The sequence below is a fragment of the Sceloporus occidentalis genome, unplaced genomic scaffold, assembly GCF_023333645.1.
Source record: "Sceloporus occidentalis isolate IW3139 unplaced genomic scaffold, rSceOcc1.0.p SCAF_93, whole genome shotgun sequence".
Classification (NCBI taxonomy): domain Eukaryota; kingdom Metazoa; phylum Chordata; class Lepidosauria; order Squamata; family Phrynosomatidae; genus Sceloporus; species Sceloporus occidentalis.
The window spans coordinates 3,541,153-3,562,775 of NW_028317073.1; the positions used below are offsets into that span (position 1 = coordinate 3,541,153).

Here is a 21,623-nt window from a genome sequence, read left to right on the forward strand (position 1 = left end):
CTCGCACAGCACCACCCGTGCTGTCCGCCTCTCACCAACTCTTAACCTCCTTCAAACGCTCTCTAAAAACGTTTCTCTTCGGGGAAGTCTACCACTGACATAAACTCCCCCTACATTAACATCATTTTCTACCACGCAGTCCTCCCCTCCTGTTTCTCACCCATTATCCACCTAGAATGTAAGTTCCTGCGGAAACAGGGCCCTCCATTCCTCTTGTATCTGTATGTCAATTGCTTGTCATTTTGTACTTGTCGTTATCTGTAAAATTTTTACCTTGTACAGCGCTGCGGAATCTGTTGGCGCTTTATAAATAAAGTATAATAATAATAATTGTGTTTTATGTATCAATGTGGCTTAAATAGAAAGCCCTAAGAAAACAAATATACACTCACTCGCCACTTTATTAGGTACAGCTTGCTAGTATTGGGTTGGACCCCCTTTTGTCTTCAGAACTGCCTTCATTCTTCGTGGCATACTTTCTACAAGGTAACATTCCTCAGAGAATTTGGTCCATACGGACATGATGGCATCACACAGTTGCTGCAGATTTGCCGGCTGCACATCTATCTCCTGTTCCACCACATCTCAAAGGTGCTCTATTGGATTAAGATCTGGTGACTGTGGAGGCCGTTGTGCAGTGAACTCATTGTCACGTTCAGTTTGAGCTAATGTGAGCTTTGTGACATGGAAGTAGCCATGGGTACACTGTGGTCATAACTGGGGGGGCAGGTTGGGAAATAAAAACAAGAAATGCATTTTTCTCAAAGTTTTTTTTATTCTGCTGTTTGTTTTTAACATCCAGTTATTTTAAATAAACAAAAATTTAAATTTTTTTTTTATCCGATTAATTGATTAATCGAAAAAATTATTAGCCAACTAATCGATTATGAAGATAATCGTTAGTTGCAGCCCTAATATATTCAGTCTAGGGCTGCAACAACTAATCAATAATGAAAATCGTTGTCAACATATTAATGGGGGTTAAAGGCATATCTGGGGCGGCAGAGTGGCATATCTGGGGGTATAAGGCATATCTGATGGCACAGTGGTGTATCAGGGTGGTATTAGGTATATAAGGCATACAAGGGGTATAAGGCATATCTGGGAGTCAGTGTGGCAAGCCTGGGCTCAGATGTGCATAACTGGGGGGGGGGGCAGGTTGGGAAATAAAAACAAGAAATGCAGGTTTCTCAAAGTTTTTTATTCTGCTATTTGTTTTAAACATCCAGTTTATTCATTACATTATTATAAATAAACAAAAAAAGATTTATTTTTGTTTTAATCTGATTAATCGATGTAATAAAAAAATTCATCAGCCAACTAATCGATTATGAAAATAATTGTTAGCTGCAGCCCTAATTCGATCATCCTTTCTGAAAATCTGCTGCAGATATTTATATTTAAATGTTGCTAAATATACATTATTTCTTAAACTAAAACTACACATAAGCTACACATTTTTAATATAATTTACTACAACCTTTTACTAGTGCTCTTCATGAAAAAGAATAACGTCTGATCCAAAAAGCATGGCCTTTTGTTTGGGAGTTTATTCACTAAAGAAGTCATGAGTCATTCTAACTCACAGTGAGTTAAAAACAGCAACTACGCTTTAGTAAATAAGCCTCTTTGTATTTGTGTGTTTGAATGTTTGTGCATTGCAAAAAAACGTTGGCACTATGTACCTAAAAAGTATTAATATACATTCTTAATCTTTCAGAATTACTAAACTATACAGGGCTCCTGACTGTACACATGACCTCTTATTCTGACTCGTGCATCATAATACTCTTGTAGTCTTTATTATGTTTTTAATTTGGTGCTTTGATCTGTTCTTTTTTTTGTAATTCGGTTATTAAAAAAATAATACAACCATCTCCTAAACCAATCGGATTGGACGTTTAACCCATCCCGCAAAACCTTATGTTACCGAATATACACTTAACATACTATGTTGCCCAGCATATGTCAATCTTCACCTAGAATTATTAAAACAGCACCCCCCAATTTTGATTTTTTTTTTTTTAGGGCTGGACGATACCAGTTTCATAAGAGGACAATTGGAGTGCAATTACACCTGTAATGGCTTCTATAGATCCCTATCAGTTTATAGTAGTAAGTATCTTTATGTGCATTTTTTTAGCCTGCATGATGTCTACTATGTAATACAAATGTAATCAAATTTAAAGATACATTTTGTTTCAATTTAAAGTTAACAACCTGTATCTTTAAACCAAACATCTCTGCTGTTATTGATCTCTAACTGCATCTTGCGTACGTTACATTTTGTGCTGATGCCTTGTGGGTTGTGGGCATAGACAAGTGCATACCTATTCCACCTGCACGGAAGAAAGGTATTAAACATGTGTGCGGCGTGCAAAATCAATCAGACAAAATTTCCGTTTTAGTTTTTGTCGCATTTGTTTTCCGCCGACAAATTTGTTTCCCAACCGTTCCACTCGGAAGAAATTCGGGGGGCCTTTTTTTATTTGGAATGACATTGGGGTGCTCCCAAAGGAGGAGGTCCCTGGCACCTTCTGGACTCACCTTTCATTATAGAATTTTTTAAAAAAAACTGTTCCCCCAAACTAGGGGCCGGTCAAAGAGGTGCAGCAGCAGCAATAGTAGTAGGGCAGTGGGCCTGGGCAGGCAGACACTAGCAGATGATAGGCACATGCAGCCCTGTGGAGTAGGACTGAATTTCCCCAATATTATATATTATTATATTGTCACCAATATTTATATATCAATGTAGAATAATAGTTGATATGATAGAAAGATAATAAAAAAAATAACTTTACAGGTGTGGCTGGTAGCATTAATTGGAAACTGTGTTAATCAACTGAACTCTACTCAGGAACAGGGGAAAAATATCTGCTGCAGTCGCTGTAATGTACTACAGTAATCACCAGGGGAGGGCTGGTAGCCTAAGGCCTGGGGGGCAAGTCTAGTCAACTGGCCCATTGCACCATCAAAGCGGCTGCGAGCGACATTGAAAGCGGCAGTCACTCCACCAGCGCCTAATGAAATTAACGTGGCCGGCGTGCACGCACCGCATGCCTCAGCTCTTCATCACACCCCTTTTAAGACGTGGGAAGAGGAGCTGAGGCATGGCCGTTGGGTCTGACAGCCGCATGATGCAGGGGCGTACCTAGAGTATTTGGCACCTGTGGCAGATCCTGTATGTGGCAGCCCCCCACACACACACACTTTAAAACTGCATAGTTTCTATGGTTAGGGAAACATTGACAGGGGTACAGCAAAATTGTTATCATTATATACTTAGGGATTATGCGGTACCACCGTCAATGTGTGCCTATACATTGAGCCAGACACTGACAACCCCTATCACTATATACTAAGCCAAACATTGATGTGGTGTAGGCTTACCACTTTAGTGACTGGCATAGTATATAGGAGGGATGCACCGAAATGAAAATTCTGGACTGAAACTGAAAATTCAGCATTCACTTGGCCAAAACTGAAAAAAAAACTTTAAAATACTTTATTAAAAGTAACACCAAAATTAGACAAAAAAATCAATAACAATATTAACATATATATATAATATATATATACACACACACACACACACACACACATGTATATAACAACAATCACGATCCTATCATGCCCAGGTTCTAGCATGTGCTGGCTGACTTAGCATGATAGGAGTGTGATTGCTGTTTGCAATTATATATATATATATATATATATATATATATATATATTTTAATACTGTTATTGAATTATTCTGTCCAATAAAAGTGTTAACACACCAAAGTTGGACCAAAAAATAATTTATAACAGCAATCACACTCCTATCATGCCTAGGCAGCCACTACATGCTGGAATCTGGGCATGAAAGGAATGTGATTATGGACTCCCTATGCCAAGCTATCCCCCAACACTTACACATCCATGCTATCTGAAACCCTCATTCACAAACATTCAGCATAACACCCATCATTCTCACACACTTACTAATCCACTCTCCCTGAATCTTGTCCTACCTTTTCTTCTTTCACTCTCACTTTTCCTCCTCCTCCTCCTCCTCCTCTTCTTCTTCTTCTTCTTCTTCTTCTTCTTCTTTCTGTCCTTCCGGTGTACTGAGCGCGGAAGACGGTGTTGTGCGCCGGGATTTGACATCAAGTCCCGGCGCACAGCCACAGTTGCCGCGCACATCGTTTCTGAAGGCGTGCCGGCATGGTGGCACCCCTCAGATGAGCGGCAGCCGGGGCGGACCGCCCCCCCCCCCCCGCCAGGTACGCTACTGGCATGACGGCCGCATTCAATCCTGCTCGCGGCCGCTTAGTTTTTAACTTTGCGGCTGCATTGAATGCTCGTCTGCCGGTCGTCCGTCCGGTCCACCGGCCCCCTGCCCAGCCCGCCCCTGGTAATCACTACTACAGCTTCTCCAATCCACCCCAAAATACACTATTAACTCAGCTCACTGTCTCACACTCCAACTCCCATCAGTCTGTAACTGCTGCTACTGACAAGTTAAAATGTTATCAGCACATTTATATATCTAATGCTTATCCCTTCCCCTTCTAAATGCTGATTGGCCAGTGTGAAAAAAGTAAGGGAAAACTCCCATAGGTTTTTGGACCCATCAATCACAAATATGACCGTTTTTTTGGTTACTTCTACCGATCAGTCATTGTAATTGTGGTAGCAGCTACACGTGGCGACGAATCATGATGAATTTTCAGAACTTTTGCGGTTAGTTTTTATCAGTTTCGTTGGAGATCGCCCTCGTTATCGTTGATTTGAATGAATTTGGAAAAATTAAGTTTAACATGAATGCACAAGACTAAAAGGTATATTTCATAAATACATCTGTGGGATGAACTGGAACGGAGATTGCGAGCCAGGCCTTATCGACCAACATCAGTGCCTGACCTCACAAATGCTCTACTGGATGAATGGGGGAAAAAAGTCCCACAAAAACACTCCAAAATCTTGTGGAAAGCCCTCCCATTTCTCATCCAAATGCATTACAAGTACACAATCTAAAGTCAGGGATGTCTACCAAGGAAAGTGATGGTTGAAAATAAAGGAGCAAACAAAGCATATTTTTTATGCTGCCGTTCCTTCCCAGATAAAATAATTTATATTTGTTTCTAACTAACTTTATTTTTGCAGAATAAAGGAATGTGGTTTGCATGGCACTGTTCACATCTACGATATAATAAATAATCATGGATGATTTGCCTTGTTTAACAATGGCGTTATTTTTTTATTTGAAAATGTGAGAGGTAAATAAATCACAAGGCCTTCAGAGATATTAAATATGTATATATTTCAGTCAGTTTGGTATTATTATTTTTTTTTATATAGCTCTATCATGTTCCGTAGCACTGTGCAAGAGGTAGACAGGACATATGTAAATAACATAGCAATTTGACAGAAACAACAGATGGGGAGGGCCCTGCTCAAACCAACGTAAAATCTAGAGGGTTGAACAGAACCTACGAGAGGGCAAATTATGAATATGTCTGGTTTTGTTAGAATCCCAGCCCGTCCATACCTGGGAATTTCTGGGCTCTGGCTACCCGGAGCCTTCCCTCGCGGGACATGGCCAGGACTGCACACTGACGTCGGTGGGCGGTCCCGCTGACCGAGGGATCGAGGGGAAACACCCCCATGTAAAGGAAAAATTGGGCGGGGAGCGAGGCATGTCAAGACCCTGCTCCCGCGACCCGGAGGATTTGGGTCTTGAACCAGAGGAGCAGCGCTCACTCGGCAATCTCCGGGTCAAACCCGGAGAGTTCCCAGGTATGCTCATCACCAGCCATATGGGAATGCAAGTTCTCCTCAATTGACATTCCTTAGTAGAGGGTGGCGATACTGAACTATGATAGGTTGGCTCTTCTTTCCTATAAAAAAAAACCAAAAAACTTTGAAAGACAATTTCAAAAGCAATATGCTCTTCAAAATCTTATCACCGCCTTTGGGATCCATGTGCTTTGTAAAAAGAGGGTACTGGTCGTCGGGCAAAGACTGCAGGATCCAACATTCTTTTTTGGTGAAACAATATTCATTCTTATAGAGGTTTTTTTATTTTCCCATTGCTGCTTGATAAAACTGCAATATGGCTTTATGAAACATACAGGCCAGTGGGGCTCTCATATTCTCCTGCACACTTTGTCAACCAAATTAGATACCGATCAACGGTATGTACAGACGTTTCAACTGTACAATGTCTTTTGGTGTATGATAAAAGTAGATCTGTTAATGAAGTAAGTCTGCTGGTCTCTTCAGGAAGTACTTTTAGCCTGTGCTATTCCTAGTATTTTCAATAGTTTAAGTAGTGTTTGGGGTGAGGGGTTATAAGTGTAAAAGCATGTGAAGCTCCTTAGGTCCCAAAACTCCTTCTGACAACTTTTTCAGTGGATTCACTGAAGTCAGCTACTTGATGTGCTTCGTGAAATTAGACGTCTCCGGACTCTAGCTGTACATGTAAATATCTGATACGTTCGCTCCATGTAATGGTTGCACTGAAACATTTCAATGAATATCCCAGAGTACATCCAGGCAGCTCATACCATACAGTGACTACAAGTAAACATGTGCTTAGGTGGGGCCTGCAGTGACGCTGACATTTGACGTCATGTCCTAGAAATCTGCTTCTCTTGACCTACAGAGACCACAAGTGTAAGGGAGAGTGGGAGCCATGTTTACCCCTTCCTAAGGCCTAAGAGGACCAACATTTTGTTCCTGCCCATGCAAGCCCTGCTGCTGAAGCTGCCCCCCCTTCTCCGTCGTCCAAGCAGCCAATCAGTGGCAGGAAAGTACTTCTATTGAAATCAATCCATGCCTGGAGAGTTCAGAGGAAATATGTATGGCAATACACCTAACCCTCACAAAAATGCAATTTAAAAATAAAAGTAAAACAAAATAAGGGGAAACTGCATGGTGATACATTTATTTTTTTTTGTATAATGAAAAACAAAACTCATTCATGTTAATGCTGACCTTGTTTATTTTGTTAATACAGTTTTTGCATATTATTGAATACATGATTTGAATTTCAGGGCAAGGGACTCACATCTTTTCAGGTACAATGTTTCTCATGCAAATAGTGTTCTTCTTGATGAGAAAGGACATTTTTTTCTGAAAGGGGAAGTGGCAGGTAGTAAGCAATTGATAAAACAACTCATCAGTGTTCCCAGTTCCTCTTGAAAACTAGGCTTGTAAAACCGTTTGCCTAACATAATACATGAGCATTTCATAATTAACTTTTTGCCTGATGCCATTTTTTCTAATAGCATGCATCCTGTGTATATTGTATACATTTGATTGTGTCTAGCCTTTAAGCTGCTGTAAAAAAAATCAAGAATATTTATGATCCATATTGTAGCTTTCTGGCCAATAGAAGGGGCAGCTGAGTGTTCTAAAAACATTGGTGGTCCCAACCATACACACAGAGGTGGTCACACTTGCTGATGATCAATCAAGGGCATTTGATTTGCAGCACCTTCCTGCTACTTAGCATCTTAATTTCTATGGACACAATAAGGGTGTACTTAGTTTTTCACACATGGCTTCTCCATTTTGGCTTTATTTTTGTGGAATAAATCATGACACAATGTAAAATGCCATGTGTTGTTGTTCACCTGAGGTTGTATTTACCTAATTTCTAGACCTGCTAAGGAACAGATAATTGTTATGTTTTGACATGTAAAACCATAGAATTCAAAGAGGGTGTGCTTTCTTTTTCACACGACTGTATTTATTTTTTCCACTGCAACATTACATATTTCCTCTTTTAATGTATATTGGATTTTTGTTGCATTAATGACTTGCCTATTTAATAAATATATATATTGTTTTTAGGTTGAGTACCAGTACTCCCACAGATTTACAATAACTGTATTGAAGGCCAGCAATGTCACAAAGGGACGATTTGGAGACATGTGTAAGTAGTTCAATGACTGTGTGTATTACATATGAAATGCGCAACATGAGTCTAATGTTTAATTTATTTTAAACCAGCTTGTTTCTTCTTACCACTGAGATGACAAAAAAATAATTTTGGCCAAATTATCATCCAGACAGTAACAAATTACAAATTCATACTTTCAATAAACATGAAGCTTTAGTGCTTTAGTGCAGTGTATTTTGGCCAAAGCACAAAAGCTCGTCTGCCATATCAAGTCACCATGAGAGTCCTAACTGAAAGACAAAATGTATAATCCAAGCCAGTTTGCCCCTCTCGCCAAGTCCTAGCAATTTCTAAACATTCATGTCATGTGTGTTTTCCTTGTGCACATCTGGTAAGACATAAAACAGGAAGGTATGTGAAAAGTAAACAGTTAGTAGTCCATTTGATGCGTAACACACAAATCAGCAAAGCTTTGTGTTGTTTATACTTTTTATGTAGGTACTGTTCTCTGACAATGTCAAAATTAATGTTTTGTTTTGTTACTGTAACAAATTAGCCACTGAATTTTTAAAGGGCCAGAAGTTCGGAGGCTTACATGTAATGTAAAGATATATTACTTTATGTGGTAGATAATAGCTTCCCAGAAGAAGTTTAGATGGGCTAAATGGTTTTTCTCTGTCATCAAATTCTATGTTGATATGTTTAAGTAGCCAATGAGAATGTATACCTCGCGGAGAGCAAGAGTACTATAATTTTGGTGAATGTTAATTCCTTCATTCACATTTTAAAATTAATATAATTATGTATTGTAAAGCGTTCTAGTATTTTGCTTCGCTCATGTGTTATGTATATGTAAAGGAAATACTTTTTCCTGTGCACTTAGGCATATGGTATATGTGTTCACAATCTTACTTTTTAGAAACTTTAACTTAAAAATTAGAGAAATCTTAACGTGAAGCATGAACAGGAGTTATGGGAGAATTGTACTTGCAAATGCACGGACCCTGCTGGGTGGTAACATGCATTGGGGAACTTACAAATAACTGACTTCTTCAACAAAGCTTTATATTTAGAGTTGTGTAGTTATGTAGACAGACAAAAATATCTGACACTGTTTTTAGATCTGTACTTAAAGAGTTAGCATGTTTGCTGTCTGGTTTTCTGGTATGGAAATTTGTTGTTATCTGCTTAAGGAAGGAAAAGGCATGACATGATGTTCTGTATCCTGCACATAGTTGGAAGCTTATAAACAGCTTTATCATGGTAGATATTCAGGAGCTCCTTGTTTTGTCTTAACTTTTATTAATGTAAAAATCACTGTTAATTTATAATTTCTGTGAATACATCTCACAATCTCATAGCAAAATAATATTTTTTTCCAATTAGGTTTAGTATACCAAATAAGCAAAACAATCTGGAGGGTGTTCATGTACCTATCATTCTCAAACCACATCTGAAGGGCAACTAATGAACTGTACTGTGTCTGTAACCTTAAATCCCTAAATCCTAGAAGGTTGGTTTGAAATAGCTGGCATAGGTCTGCTGCAGATTGAACATTATATATATATATATATATATATATATATATATATAATATATATATATATATATATTTATTTTTTTTTATTTTTTTTGCTAATGTTTATTATTTATATTTATTTGATGACATTGTTTGCGAAGAGACATTTTGGCAGAAAGTGTTTTATTTTTTAGACTGACAACAATTAATTTATTCCATGTATTTTTATTGATTCATTTTACAGTGGACACCCCAGACCCCTATATTGAACTTTATATTTCGTCAGCACCAGACAGCCGAAAAAGAACAAAATACGTGAACAATGACATAAATCCAGTCTGGAATGAGACGTTTGACTTTATTTTAGATCCACAACAAGCTAATGTTTTGGAGGTAATTTGATGTAAATAAATATTAACATTGGCCAAGCATGTATTTCTACATAGCAATATTTCTCTTAATAAAGTATTTCTTATCAGTGACAGGTGCCACATCAACTGAAATAAACGTGTCATGGTTTTACACAGCTAGGGTTCACATCCTTTTAAGAAATGAAAAAAGGATTTCACTCATAAAATACTTTTATTTTGTGATTTTTTTTTTTCTTCTGATGCATTACTAAACTTGATATATTCATCTTTAGATGTGGTGGAATAATTGCATAGAGAAGAATGTTTTAAAATAGAATGCCTGCTATTTTATTTTATAAAATCATTATTTGTTATTATTGTTAATGTTTTAATTAAAAACACTAATATATTTCTATGTTTTGTACGTTGTGTGATGTAGCATATATATTTATTGAACTTTTTAAGGCATAGAGAATATTGTTTAAAATCAACATAAATATATGGAAAACTGGCGGTACACCAACATAAATGGCTTGCCTTTCTCGTCAGCCTTTCCACATTTAATTTGACCCCCCCCCCCCAAAAAAAACCCCCAAACATTAATTATGTATAAAGGTTGTGAGCCAACAAGCAGTTTAACAGATTTCTTTTAAGGGGGTGTATCCTATAGATAGAAGGGGGGGGAATTACATGTTTTTCCAAGCCATTTCGCTTGGGGTGTCATCAGAGGGAGTGAGAGGAAAGAAAAGAGAAAAAGTAGAGAAGACAGAGGGGTAATGAGACAGGAGAGAAAAGAAGAAAGACGAGAGAGAGGATAGCATGGAGACTAGGGAGAAAGCACACTAAAGAAAAGGCAATAAAAGCAAAAGATGAGGAAAGAAGAGAAAATGGAGAGAATATAAACATGTCAACTGAGAATCATAGTACCTGAATGCCTCAGAAACATAGAAAATATATATATATATATATCATCAAGACCATGCATGGAATGTCAGTTGTCTTTCCCCTATGACGAATGTCACCCCTTCTGTTCTGAATGTACTTTAACAGTTTTTACTTTGTTGGTGCGGGACTTTTTTTTTCTTTGTTTTTTTTTTTACCCTTTCCTATATCTCACTGTTTTATGCAGTACAGGGGCGTGATTCTTGCACGCATGGTCTAAACTATGTGTCGAAATGCACATGTAAACTGCAGCCAACAACTTTATAGTCATGGCTGGAACAGCTTACCTATTTATCCTTCTTGTTCAAAACCTTTACCTTTTACTTTGAGGTTTGGGTCCCAGAGATGACGTACCCCTCCTAATTGGGTGCACTTTATGAAAGTAAAACGGGATCGTGGTATTGTACTCAACGTATACAACTGGGTGCTGTGTTTATCACTACTGCCAGTAATGAAAAGACGTCTCTACTGTAGTGCTGCGTCTAGCGCAGATTATTATCTGTTAATTTATATAGTGTCAACAATTTAAGCAACCCTTCTTACAATACATATATTCAGGGTAAATGACAAGATTAGAACAGACAGACTAAGACAAACCGCATACAGGGCTCAGTGAATAAAAGTCAGCCGCGCCAATGCACCAGGGATATACATTGTGACGTGTCTTCTCATTAATATAATGGAATTTAATGTGATGTAAATTGCATTTGTATGCAAACTGACATCAATATTGTACTATTCCATTGCATTTAAATGTAATTGTTCTGTGTGTTCTGTAACCCTGTTCAAACTTTCGTTTCCCTGTTTTATAAGGAAAAGTATCTGTTGCCGTTTTTTGCCCGTTTCTTGCCACTGAGGAATGCAAGGGAAGAATTATGACTCAAGAACAAGAGATAACAAAATCTTTTTCTTGTAGATAACTCTAATGGATGCTAATTATGTGATGGATGAATCTCTGGGCACCACACAATTTGATATCTCCTCCATGAAAACTGGAGAGAAGAAAGAAGTTAGTTTTACTTTCAATAAGGTAAACGGAGCAATAACCAAATGATTTTATCAAAATCATGTTGTTTATGTCAAACCTTTATATTATATTATTATAATTATATTATATCAATTATATTATATTATATGTGATATTGAATTACCAGGGGTTTGCTTATCTCCTGTAATTGAACTTAAAAGCTGATATGTTACAAGTTTGCAAAATATTATTACATACAATTTTAGGGACCTTTTTGTACTACCACAAATCCTTTCAATGCATTTTGGTTGTTTTTTTTTACAGTCTAATCTAGTGCATGGAATCAAATACAATAATTAAATTACTACGCTTTTTTTATGCTGATTGCAACCATTTTTTTCCTAGGTGACACAGGTATTTCTGGAGTTTTCACTGGACGTCTGGTATGTATAGGTCACTTTTTCCATTATATTAAAATGCACCTATCCTGAAAAATGACAGTATGGCTTGTTATAGGAATAGATTTTATTGACACGTTGCAAGTACTTTCAAAAGCTGTGGTGTTTAACGACGTTTCCATTAATCCTCTGTGTTTGAATGATGAGAAATGGAACTCCATAGCCATGTATTGCTGGCCTATCTTTTGATTTGTTAACTGTTTATGATTACATAAGTTGTGGTGGGTAAAAGGTAACAGAAACCCTTCCACTTAAATTCAAGGGGCAGTAGAAGTATTGTTAAACACTCATCTACACACACCAGACAAGCCAGAAGGCTTGCTTTTCCCTCAGATATCTCATGGTGCTTTCACAACCACAAGGGATTCTGGGTAGGCACATGCAAACAAGGTTAACAATTATCACCTTTGCCTCTATATCCACTTTATACATGGATTCCTTGAAAGTAATTGCCCGCTGTACAAGACAGCCTTTAGACAAAACTCAGGAAGAGGTACAATAGCCAGATCACCACTCATGGACAGCTGTTTCGTCCTTCATGGGACTCGTCAGCATGAGGTTGTGATACTGGCTTAATAGTATGAGGCTTGGGGTAACTAAGAAATATCATTACATAAGTTGTGGTGGGTAAAAGGTAACAGAAACCCTTCCACTTAAATTCAAGGGGCAGTAGAAGTATTGTTAAACACTCATCTACACACACCAGACAAGCCAGAAGGCTTGCTTTTCCCTCAGATATCTCATGGTGCTTTCACAACCACAAGGGATTCTGGGTAGGCACATGCAAACAAGGTTAACAATTATCACCTTTGCCTCTATATCCACTTTATACATGGATTCCTTGAAAGTAATTGCCCGCTGTACAAGACAGCCTTTAGACAAAACTCAGGAAGAGGTACAATAGCCAGATCACCACTCATGGACAGCTGTTTCGTCCTTCATGGGACTCGTCAGCATGAGGTTGTGATACTGGCTTAATAGTATGAGGCTTGGGGTAACTAAGAAATATCATTACATAAGTTGTGGTGGGTAAAAGGTAACAGAAACCCTTCCACTTAAATTCAAGGGGCAGTAGAAGTATTGTTAAACACTCATCTACACACACCAGACAAGCCAGAAGGCTTGCTTTTCCCTCAGATATCTCATGGTGCTTTCACAACCACAAGGGATTCTGGGTAGGCACATGCAAACAAGGTTAACAATTATCACCTTTGCCTCTATATCCACTTTATACATGGATTCCTTGAAAGTAATTGCCCGCTGTACAAGACAGCCTTTAGACAAAACTCAGGAAGAGGTACAATAGCCAGATCACCACTCATGGACAGCTGTTTCGTCCTTCATGGGACTCGTCAGCATGAGGTTGTGATACTGGCTTAATAGTATGAGGCTTGGGGTAACTAAGAAATATCATTACATAAGTTGTGGTGGGTAAAAGGTAACAGAAACCCTTCCACTTAAATTCAAGGGGCAGTAGAAGTATTGTTAAACACTCATCTACACACACCAGACAAGCCAGAAGGCTTGCTTTTCCCTCAGATATCTCATGGTGCTTTCACAACCACAAGGGATTCTGGGTAGGCACATGCAAACAAGGTTAACAATTATAGCTGTCCATGAGTGGTGATCTGGCTATTGTACCTCTTCCTGAGTTTTGTCTAAAGGCTGTCTTGTACAGCGGGCAATTACTTTCAAGGAATCCATGTATAAAGTGGATATAGAGGCAAAGGTGATAATTGTTAACCTTAACTGTTTATGGAAAGCCATTTAACTAGATGCTCCTTAAAAAGTTGGGTCACCCTTGAAAAGTGCTGTAAATGTCATATAAAAATTGCACAGGTTTCTGTTGCCATCCGAATTAGTGGGGACCAAAAGTATTAGTTATGTTTCCATGTGTGTCTCATTGGAAGCCACGAAATCTTTCAAGTGTTGGTACCTTGGACATAAAAAGTCATGTCAATCCAGGTTTTCCTAGGCAGACATGCTTTGGGACTTAAACAACTGTCTGCGTATCCAGTCTTTTGTAAATGGGTAATTTTCTACCCTGCCAATGACTTGCCTTCTGAGGCTACATAGGGGATAGAAAGGATGGGATGGAACTAGGTACTTTGCCCCATAGTACTCCAGAACTAGCAGTTATGCTTGGCTTAAACTTTAACCATACCTTTTTGTTGTTGGCAGTTCATCCACTGACTTGAGGTTCAGCATGGCTTTATGTGACCAAGAAAAGGCTTTCCGCCAAAAGCGCAAGCATGTGGTTGTGGATGGGATAAAAAAGCTGCTTGGTCCTGAAAAAAGCAAAGATTTACACACCACTTCAAGAGATGTATGGGTTTCCTCTTTTTTATATAGCTACATGTAATTACATAGTTGAGTAGGTTGAAAAAAAGAAACAAAGTCAATTAAGTTCAGCCATTCAACCATAAGTTCTCCATATCTGTTGACTCAGAAGAAGGCAAATAAACTCTTATCCAATATCCCAAAGAGAATAAAAAAAAAATCCCTTTTGATTTTCTTGGGTCAACATTACTAAAAGCTAGTGTTTTATTGTTATAACCCAGAATGCATGTGTTTGCTAAAAATCACCCAACCCTAGCTTGAAAGAGCCTGCCAAAGCAATGCATTCCAACTGCCCTTGCTATAAAAAAAAAAAGTGCTCCCTCACTTATTGGGTCTTAGTTTTGTTCATGAATATACGTTTATTTCTTTATTTTATTTATATATTTCCATAAGTGGGAGATGGCAGGAGAGTTTGCAGAAAATATTAGAATTGTTATTTTCTTTCAGGTACCAGTCATTGCACTTCTTGGATCTGGAGGTGGATTTCGGGCCATGGTTGGGTTTTCTGGTGTTTTAAAGGCTTTGTATGAATCTGGAATTCTAGACTGTGTGACATATATTGCTGGCTTGTCTGGCTCTACTTGGTAATTTTTTTCTTTGTTTGCTTTATTGATATAAATGCATTTATATATTTTTTTATCTGCAAGTGTATGTAAATTAATCTTGGAGAAAGTGGGCAGTTATACTTATATACTTATATATTCAAACAAGTTATTTCTTGACACCCATAATACCAGTCCTATGGTTTATACATTGAACACCCTTCCAACAGATGTGATTGAGATTAATTCAAAAAGCGGAATTTTGGAATGCATGGTATAGGTGTTTGACTAAAACCTTGAGAAACAATGCTTGTTTGGGGTGGTAATCCTTTGCTTCTAGTTAAAAATGTTGAAATCCTCGTGTTCTGGCGCATGTCGGGCAAGCAGGCAATTTTGAACACTTACGTCATTGGCAACAGTACCAAATGGAAGAAAAGCTCTTTGGCATCTTACAATTAATAGTCAACCTTTGGTTAATATATAGAGTTCAGCTTGATTATGATATTCGCTATCACGGTCACAGGTGGGCTGTTTGTGAATTAGCTATGCCGGAGGTTTCGTAGGAATGAACGTCACATTAATGACCTCAATGTATCATTAATATGTATGCTGTTCACTGACTTTTCACATAGAACATGGATTACTCAACAGTTTGGATGATTGTCCAACAGTCTTGTGCGTAGATTTCAGATAACTAAAAGTTTTACATGATTGGCCAATCAGTTGTTTACTGTTTTATTTTTTAACCAAAACCTGAAAAATAATCCAAATATACCAAATATAATTGTATACACCAGCCCACATAAATAAGACCTAGTCATGTTTGAATAAAGTGTCCGCTATAAAATAGCTACAAAAACCACAGAGGAGGAAGCCAAGGTCTTTAAAACTACAAAATCATGAGACGTGAATTTTCCTCCACACTGATTTTGCAAAAATGTATGAAAGTTTGTTTAAAAAAATGTTCACTGTGGAATTTAGAAACTGAGTAGGCTTTCCTTCTGTGTTCTAAAAAACTAGACTACTGTATTAAAAAGTTGCAATCCCAGAAAGGATAATAATTAGATAGGACTCGCCAAAATTGAGATACTTTGAAATAGTGGCAGGCAAAGCAATATATGGCCATAGATTGTGATGGAATCCCCATTATTTATGCCTTGGATAGGTGCTTTTAAATAGGATTTGCTGGGTGTCGATGCTTTGTTGAATGTACAAAAATTTTGTGGAAGGATTTTTTTGTAAATCTTTATTTATGTTCTTTCTCCTGTGAACTGTGCGTTTAAAACCCATTCCTTTATATCAGGACATCTGCAAATTACCAGTTCACTTCTTCAGGGAAGTGTCTTATCCCATCCCTCGAAGATGGGAGTTATGTCTATAGAAAGTTAGGTTTAGTCATATAGCTTATGTTATATGCTTATGTTATATGCACCAATCACATGTATTACACAATATTTCCACCCGGGTAGGTAGGTGTCAGTAGATGACCTTACGTGCACCACACCAGCTGATATGTTTTTTATTTTTAGATGATTAAACCTTTGATTCTTTTTGACTGTATTTTCAAGACCTATTCTTTCCTCATTGTTCCTTGTATGTCAAAACTCTCAATGTCAACTTGAATGTATTGGCTCTTTGAAAGTAAAGTACTGCTAACCATAAAAGTAAAAAAGCACATATGTAGCTTACTAATACTGTTTGTTACCTGGATTTTTTTTTTTACATGTAAACAGTGTTTGAAACATTTTTTTAATAAACCATTTAATTATGTAGTGGTTTATTAGCAGATTCAGTTAATAAGCTGTAATTTTTTTAGTTATCATGTTTGAACATTTTCCTCTGATACAAGCCAGAACTCAGATCCAGATGAAGTAGGGAGATCCATAACACATGGCCCTGTAATGTCAACTAGTTTGAATGCCTGCTGTAGTATCTATAAGTATAAGGCATGTTTATACATTCTACTATGCTGCATATATATCAGGATCGGTCTCCTACTGGTATATGATGCATGGCTGCTAAAATCCTTGGAACTTCATATTTTATTTAATTAAAGATAGCATATGACAATAAGGTGGCGTACCATAACACTTGACTCCCAAGTTAGCTTCTTCATCTTGGAGAATTAAAAAAAATCTGCAAGCAGAATAGCAGATACTGTTTTTATATATAATTTAAATGTGAAAATCTCACCATAATAGTCATTTATATATGTCCTATCTTTGTTATCTTATCCTTATCTACTATACCAACATTGTAACATAATAATTTAGGTTGAGAAAAGACAGGTGCCCATCAACCTTGCTGTTGAGCAAGAAGAGGGCAAAACATGTTCAAACTATCCTTTTGTGCCTCAAAAAGGATCAGCAAGCTACAGCTAATTATGTCATTAAAACAATTATATCTGTATATTCTTCTTTGGTAAAAAAAAAATTCGACCCACGACTAAAGGCAGCTGTTGAATTTAATAGCAGTGAAATTCACACCTTTACTACTCTGACTGTAAAGAACCCATTTCACTGCTTTGACTCTTCATCATACTGCCTTGTAGGAAATAATATAATTACATAGTCAACCACACACTGACGCTATGTCATAAAACTCTGCAGGGAAAAGGGTTTTTTGGACAAGCAAGTCTTCATTGGCTTTACCATGAACAGGCAGCTCAGTATGACGTTCAAAGGAAAAAGTGATACTCAGCGCTTAAAATGAAAATGCCAGATATCTGGTGTAATGACACAACTTAAACAAGTATAATACCTTGGTGCTGCAGAACCAACACACTGACCACAAGTGTGTAAAGGATAATACACAAAACAAAGAAATAAAGTGCTGCGCAAAATTTACAAACGACACCACAATATGTGCGGAAATTAAATAATACTTAAATTCATTAAAATGGATTCTTCAATAGGTTCCTCTGTTGAGAAGCCCATAGAGCCCCTTCTGGGGAATGGAGTTTCTTCTTTGTACCGGTGTACCAGAAAAGACCGGAGGAGAAGGAGTTAAAAAAGTAGTAACTTTAATATAAATAAAAAAAATATAGTATCTTACATATAAGAACACTTTAACGCTCCCGTGGGAAGGACCGGAATAATGCTGTGTTATAGCAGGAACAGCTTGGTTCTCTCAGGATTCCTCTGTGTCCACTTCCTCAATGGGCGTATTCAGCACAACGCGTTTCACCAATCGGCTTCCTCAGTATGACGTTCAAGCAGGGAAAAGTCAACCGAAATATCACCTAATAAACAAAAATGGCTGCCTCCAGGTCTGCAGATAAAGGAAGATTTATTCAGTGTTAAACTGCATTACTGTAATACAGCACTAAATTAATTTTCAAAGAAAAATATTTGTTTTTCCATGGTACTCCCCCTGTTTCAAGCAAAGGCAAGTCTGTTTCATGACTTCTTCTTTGATAAAGATGTTGACTCACCTGGGTCATCTTTGAACTGGGTCCACAGTGGTTTAGACCGCCAACACAGAGGTGATAAAAGATGCTTATAGCCACAGCCTCAATTGGAATAACGTTTTAGCTGTTTTTCACTCTAAACTAAGAAACATTTAATGCAATATTTAATCAATGTTTTGGCAACACATTTTGGTGGTTCTATTGTATGCAGATGTATGTGGTGTTTGTGTGTGTGTGTGTGTGTGTGTATATATATATATATATATAATGTGTTTTTTTTGTATCGTTAAGTGGCAAATATCTGAACTCTAATAAGGTTTGTGTTTCAGGCCACTGAATAGATCCTTTTATGATAAATAAGCAGACAGAAACAATATACATTTTACTGATCTTTGTTTTACTTGTATCAGATTTGTGCAAGTGTCAAATTAAATGAATCTTTATTTACAGGTATATGTCTACACTTTACTCTCATCCCGATTTCCCAAATAAAGGCCCCAAGGAGATCAATAAAGAGTTAATGGACAATGTCAGCTACAATCCCTTGCTCCTGCTTACACCGCAGAAGGTGAAACGTTATGTGGAAGCCCTGTGGAAGAAAAAAAGATCTGGACAACCAGTGACATTCACAGATGTTTTTGGCATGCTCATTGGAGAGACACTTATACAAAATGTAAGACATTTTTCATTATTTTTTCATACTTTTACCCTGTTCATCCTAAAATAAGAGAGACTGACTGGTCCTGGTGCTCTAACTCTGCAAAGTAAACCAACAGTGGAAGTTCTGTTGATGGTCACTTAGCTGTGCAAGTTTATATATTTTTTTAAATTTCATTTTTTACAGAGAATGGACAGTAAATTGAGTCACATGCAGACTAAAATAAATAATGGACAATGTCCTATGCCTCTATTTACATGTCTTCACGTCAAACCAGATGTCTCCGAGCTAATGTTTGCAGGTAATGTATTCATTTGATTATTGACCATTTCTAAAGTGGCACTATTAAGGGCATTAATTATACCTGCAATAGTTCAGTCATAAACCCTATGCTAGATTGGATGATATTTGTAATATAAAGACATCAGCTAGGCATTCATTCTGTAGACACTTCTTCATGTTTCCAGTTTTACCCACCAGTTATGCAATATGTTAAAAGTCAATTTAAAAAGCTGTCAGGAAGTGGAGATCAGAGGCATGCTGAAATCTTATCATCAGGATAAGAAAACAATCTGAAAGTGTATATACAAATGTTTTATTAGGAGTATCTCAAAAGTCATATGGTAGGTGTAAATGTGGTTGTATTGGAAATGTCTTCCTGCTTATGGTTTATGGGGCAATAAACTTCAAACATAACTTTGACTTCGTAATTTTGAGTTGCGTACTGACCTCATCGGCTTACGTCTGCAGACAGCTACAGAAAATGATACCTTAGTAGATACCCAGACAGTACCTTTTTTTTTTTTTTTTTCTGTTTTGGGAAAGATACACAAATCTATGTCCTTTTTAACATTACTCCTCCTTTGAAATAAACCTCCCTACTGTATTTTGTTAAATCCACTCATGTATTTGGATGTTTCTGTCACACATGCTTGCTCTTGTCTTGACTTCTTCAACGTTGTCTTCTCTGATAGAAGCTAATGTTATTCTTCATTTGCCATTGGCGTTTTTTGGAAAACAAGGCATATATTTTCCGACGTCACATTTTCTCCAGTTGTTGACTTGTAGCAGATCAGCTCTGAAACCAGAAGCAGTGAAAGACTTGTGTTTTCAGTCCAAATCAGAATGTAGCCGACTGTCATGATTCTTATAGCAATGACAGTGAATGGTTGTAGGCGACCTGATAATTCTCTGGAAGAGACAATCCCGATCATCCAGAGAAAGCAGCTATAGTGGAAAAATACCACGTGTGATGAAATGCCTGGCTTACATTTATATATTCTGTTTCAAACACATTAAGAAAAAAACATTATGTAACCCTTGTGTTTATTGCTCCAGCTTTAATCAGCAAGAATGCATACTGTAAAAGTCTTAAAACAATGCTATCCCGTAATTATATTTGTTTAAGATGTCCCATATAACTAGCGTGATGGATCCCCTGACCTCATTGCCAAAAAGACGTAAATGTGAAGTAAGCAATAAATCTCCTGGGACAGGTTTGAATAACGTAGAACAGTTTTACTTTTTATGAAGCCTTTTTTTCTGACGTCTGAAGCAAATTACTTGTCGCTAGTTAGAATGTACGTTAGCTGACTCAGAAACTGCACAATAAAACGAAAAAGCTTCATTAGAGGTTTTTCATGTGAATATAGCTAAATGAGTGGCTTTTGTGATGTTGCAGTTTATCATCGTTGTGGAAGATAAGATTTGGAGCAGTTGTAAGCTTGATTATGTCCTATGATGTGACAAAGTTGTTGATGTTTCTTTTATTTTTTTTTATCATTTATATAGCGCCATCATATTTCCTTTAATGTGTCACTAATGTATGCTACAGCCTTGTAGGGAGGAAAAACATTTGGTAACAGTGGATTATTGGGGTGTAGCCTAACAAAATACAACAGAGTGCAAACTTTCAAGACACCTTAGATCACCTTGAATATACCAGATCTAGACACTGTATTAATGTGCAATCCGACACATATTTACACCTTGTCTATGCATTTTCTCGGTAAACGACTGGCAAGAATATATATATACTTCCAAAACAGCCATGTAAGGGGAACAGTACCATTTGATTATTCTTTCATCTTTATAGAGATGTTTTAATGCTGTTCACGAGGCTGCATTTATTGTTTAAATAATGTTTTTTGAGGATGTTTCATATATTTTAATATTTGTTTTCCAAGAAACAATATTAGATGGGGTGTTAGAATTGGCAAATGGTGGGGGAAGAGATTTGTTTTTATTGAAAGCATTTTTCCAAGTGAAAGGCTGATGTATACATGCCAGGATCCTAGATCTTGCATAATGGTTTGGGGAATAGGTTGCCTTCGGCAGAGACATCGTTACCACTGGACGTAGAAGGCAGCTGTCCACTTGGGCCTTTTTTCCCTCTGATTGTCTTCCAATTACCTGGCTAACCCCTGTATGTTAGGGCTTGGATAGAGGCAATTAAACTGCTGGGAGATTAAGGCAAAAGTAAGAAAAATAGATTTCACCTACTCCCTACCTTAAATGGTTTCTCCCAGGGGCAATTCCTGCCAGGAC

The 21,623-nt window shown here is 37.4% G+C and overlaps 1 protein-coding gene across 1 annotated transcript in view; it reads left to right on the forward strand.

Moving 5' to 3' along the window:
- The first annotated feature begins 2,082 nt into the window (after window positions 1–2,082).
- Window positions 2,083–21,623, forward strand: part of LOC149284445 (cytosolic phospholipase A2) — a 52,478-nt gene continuing 32,937 nt past the window's right edge. Inside the window, exons 1-9 of the mRNA XM_089496725.1 lie at window positions 2,083–2,115; window positions 7,843–7,924; window positions 9,655–9,803; window positions 11,619–11,732; window positions 12,075–12,112; window positions 14,309–14,453; window positions 14,915–15,051; window positions 18,869–19,091; window positions 19,263–19,377. Of these exons, the coding sequence (XP_089352851.1) occupies window positions 2,083–2,115; window positions 7,843–7,924; window positions 9,655–9,803; window positions 11,619–11,732; window positions 12,075–12,112; window positions 14,309–14,453; window positions 14,915–15,051; window positions 18,869–19,091; window positions 19,263–19,377 (1,036 nt within the window). The remainder of the gene's footprint in view (window positions 2,116–7,842; window positions 7,925–9,654; window positions 9,804–11,618; window positions 11,733–12,074; window positions 12,113–14,308; window positions 14,454–14,914; window positions 15,052–18,868; window positions 19,092–19,262; window positions 19,378–21,623) is intronic.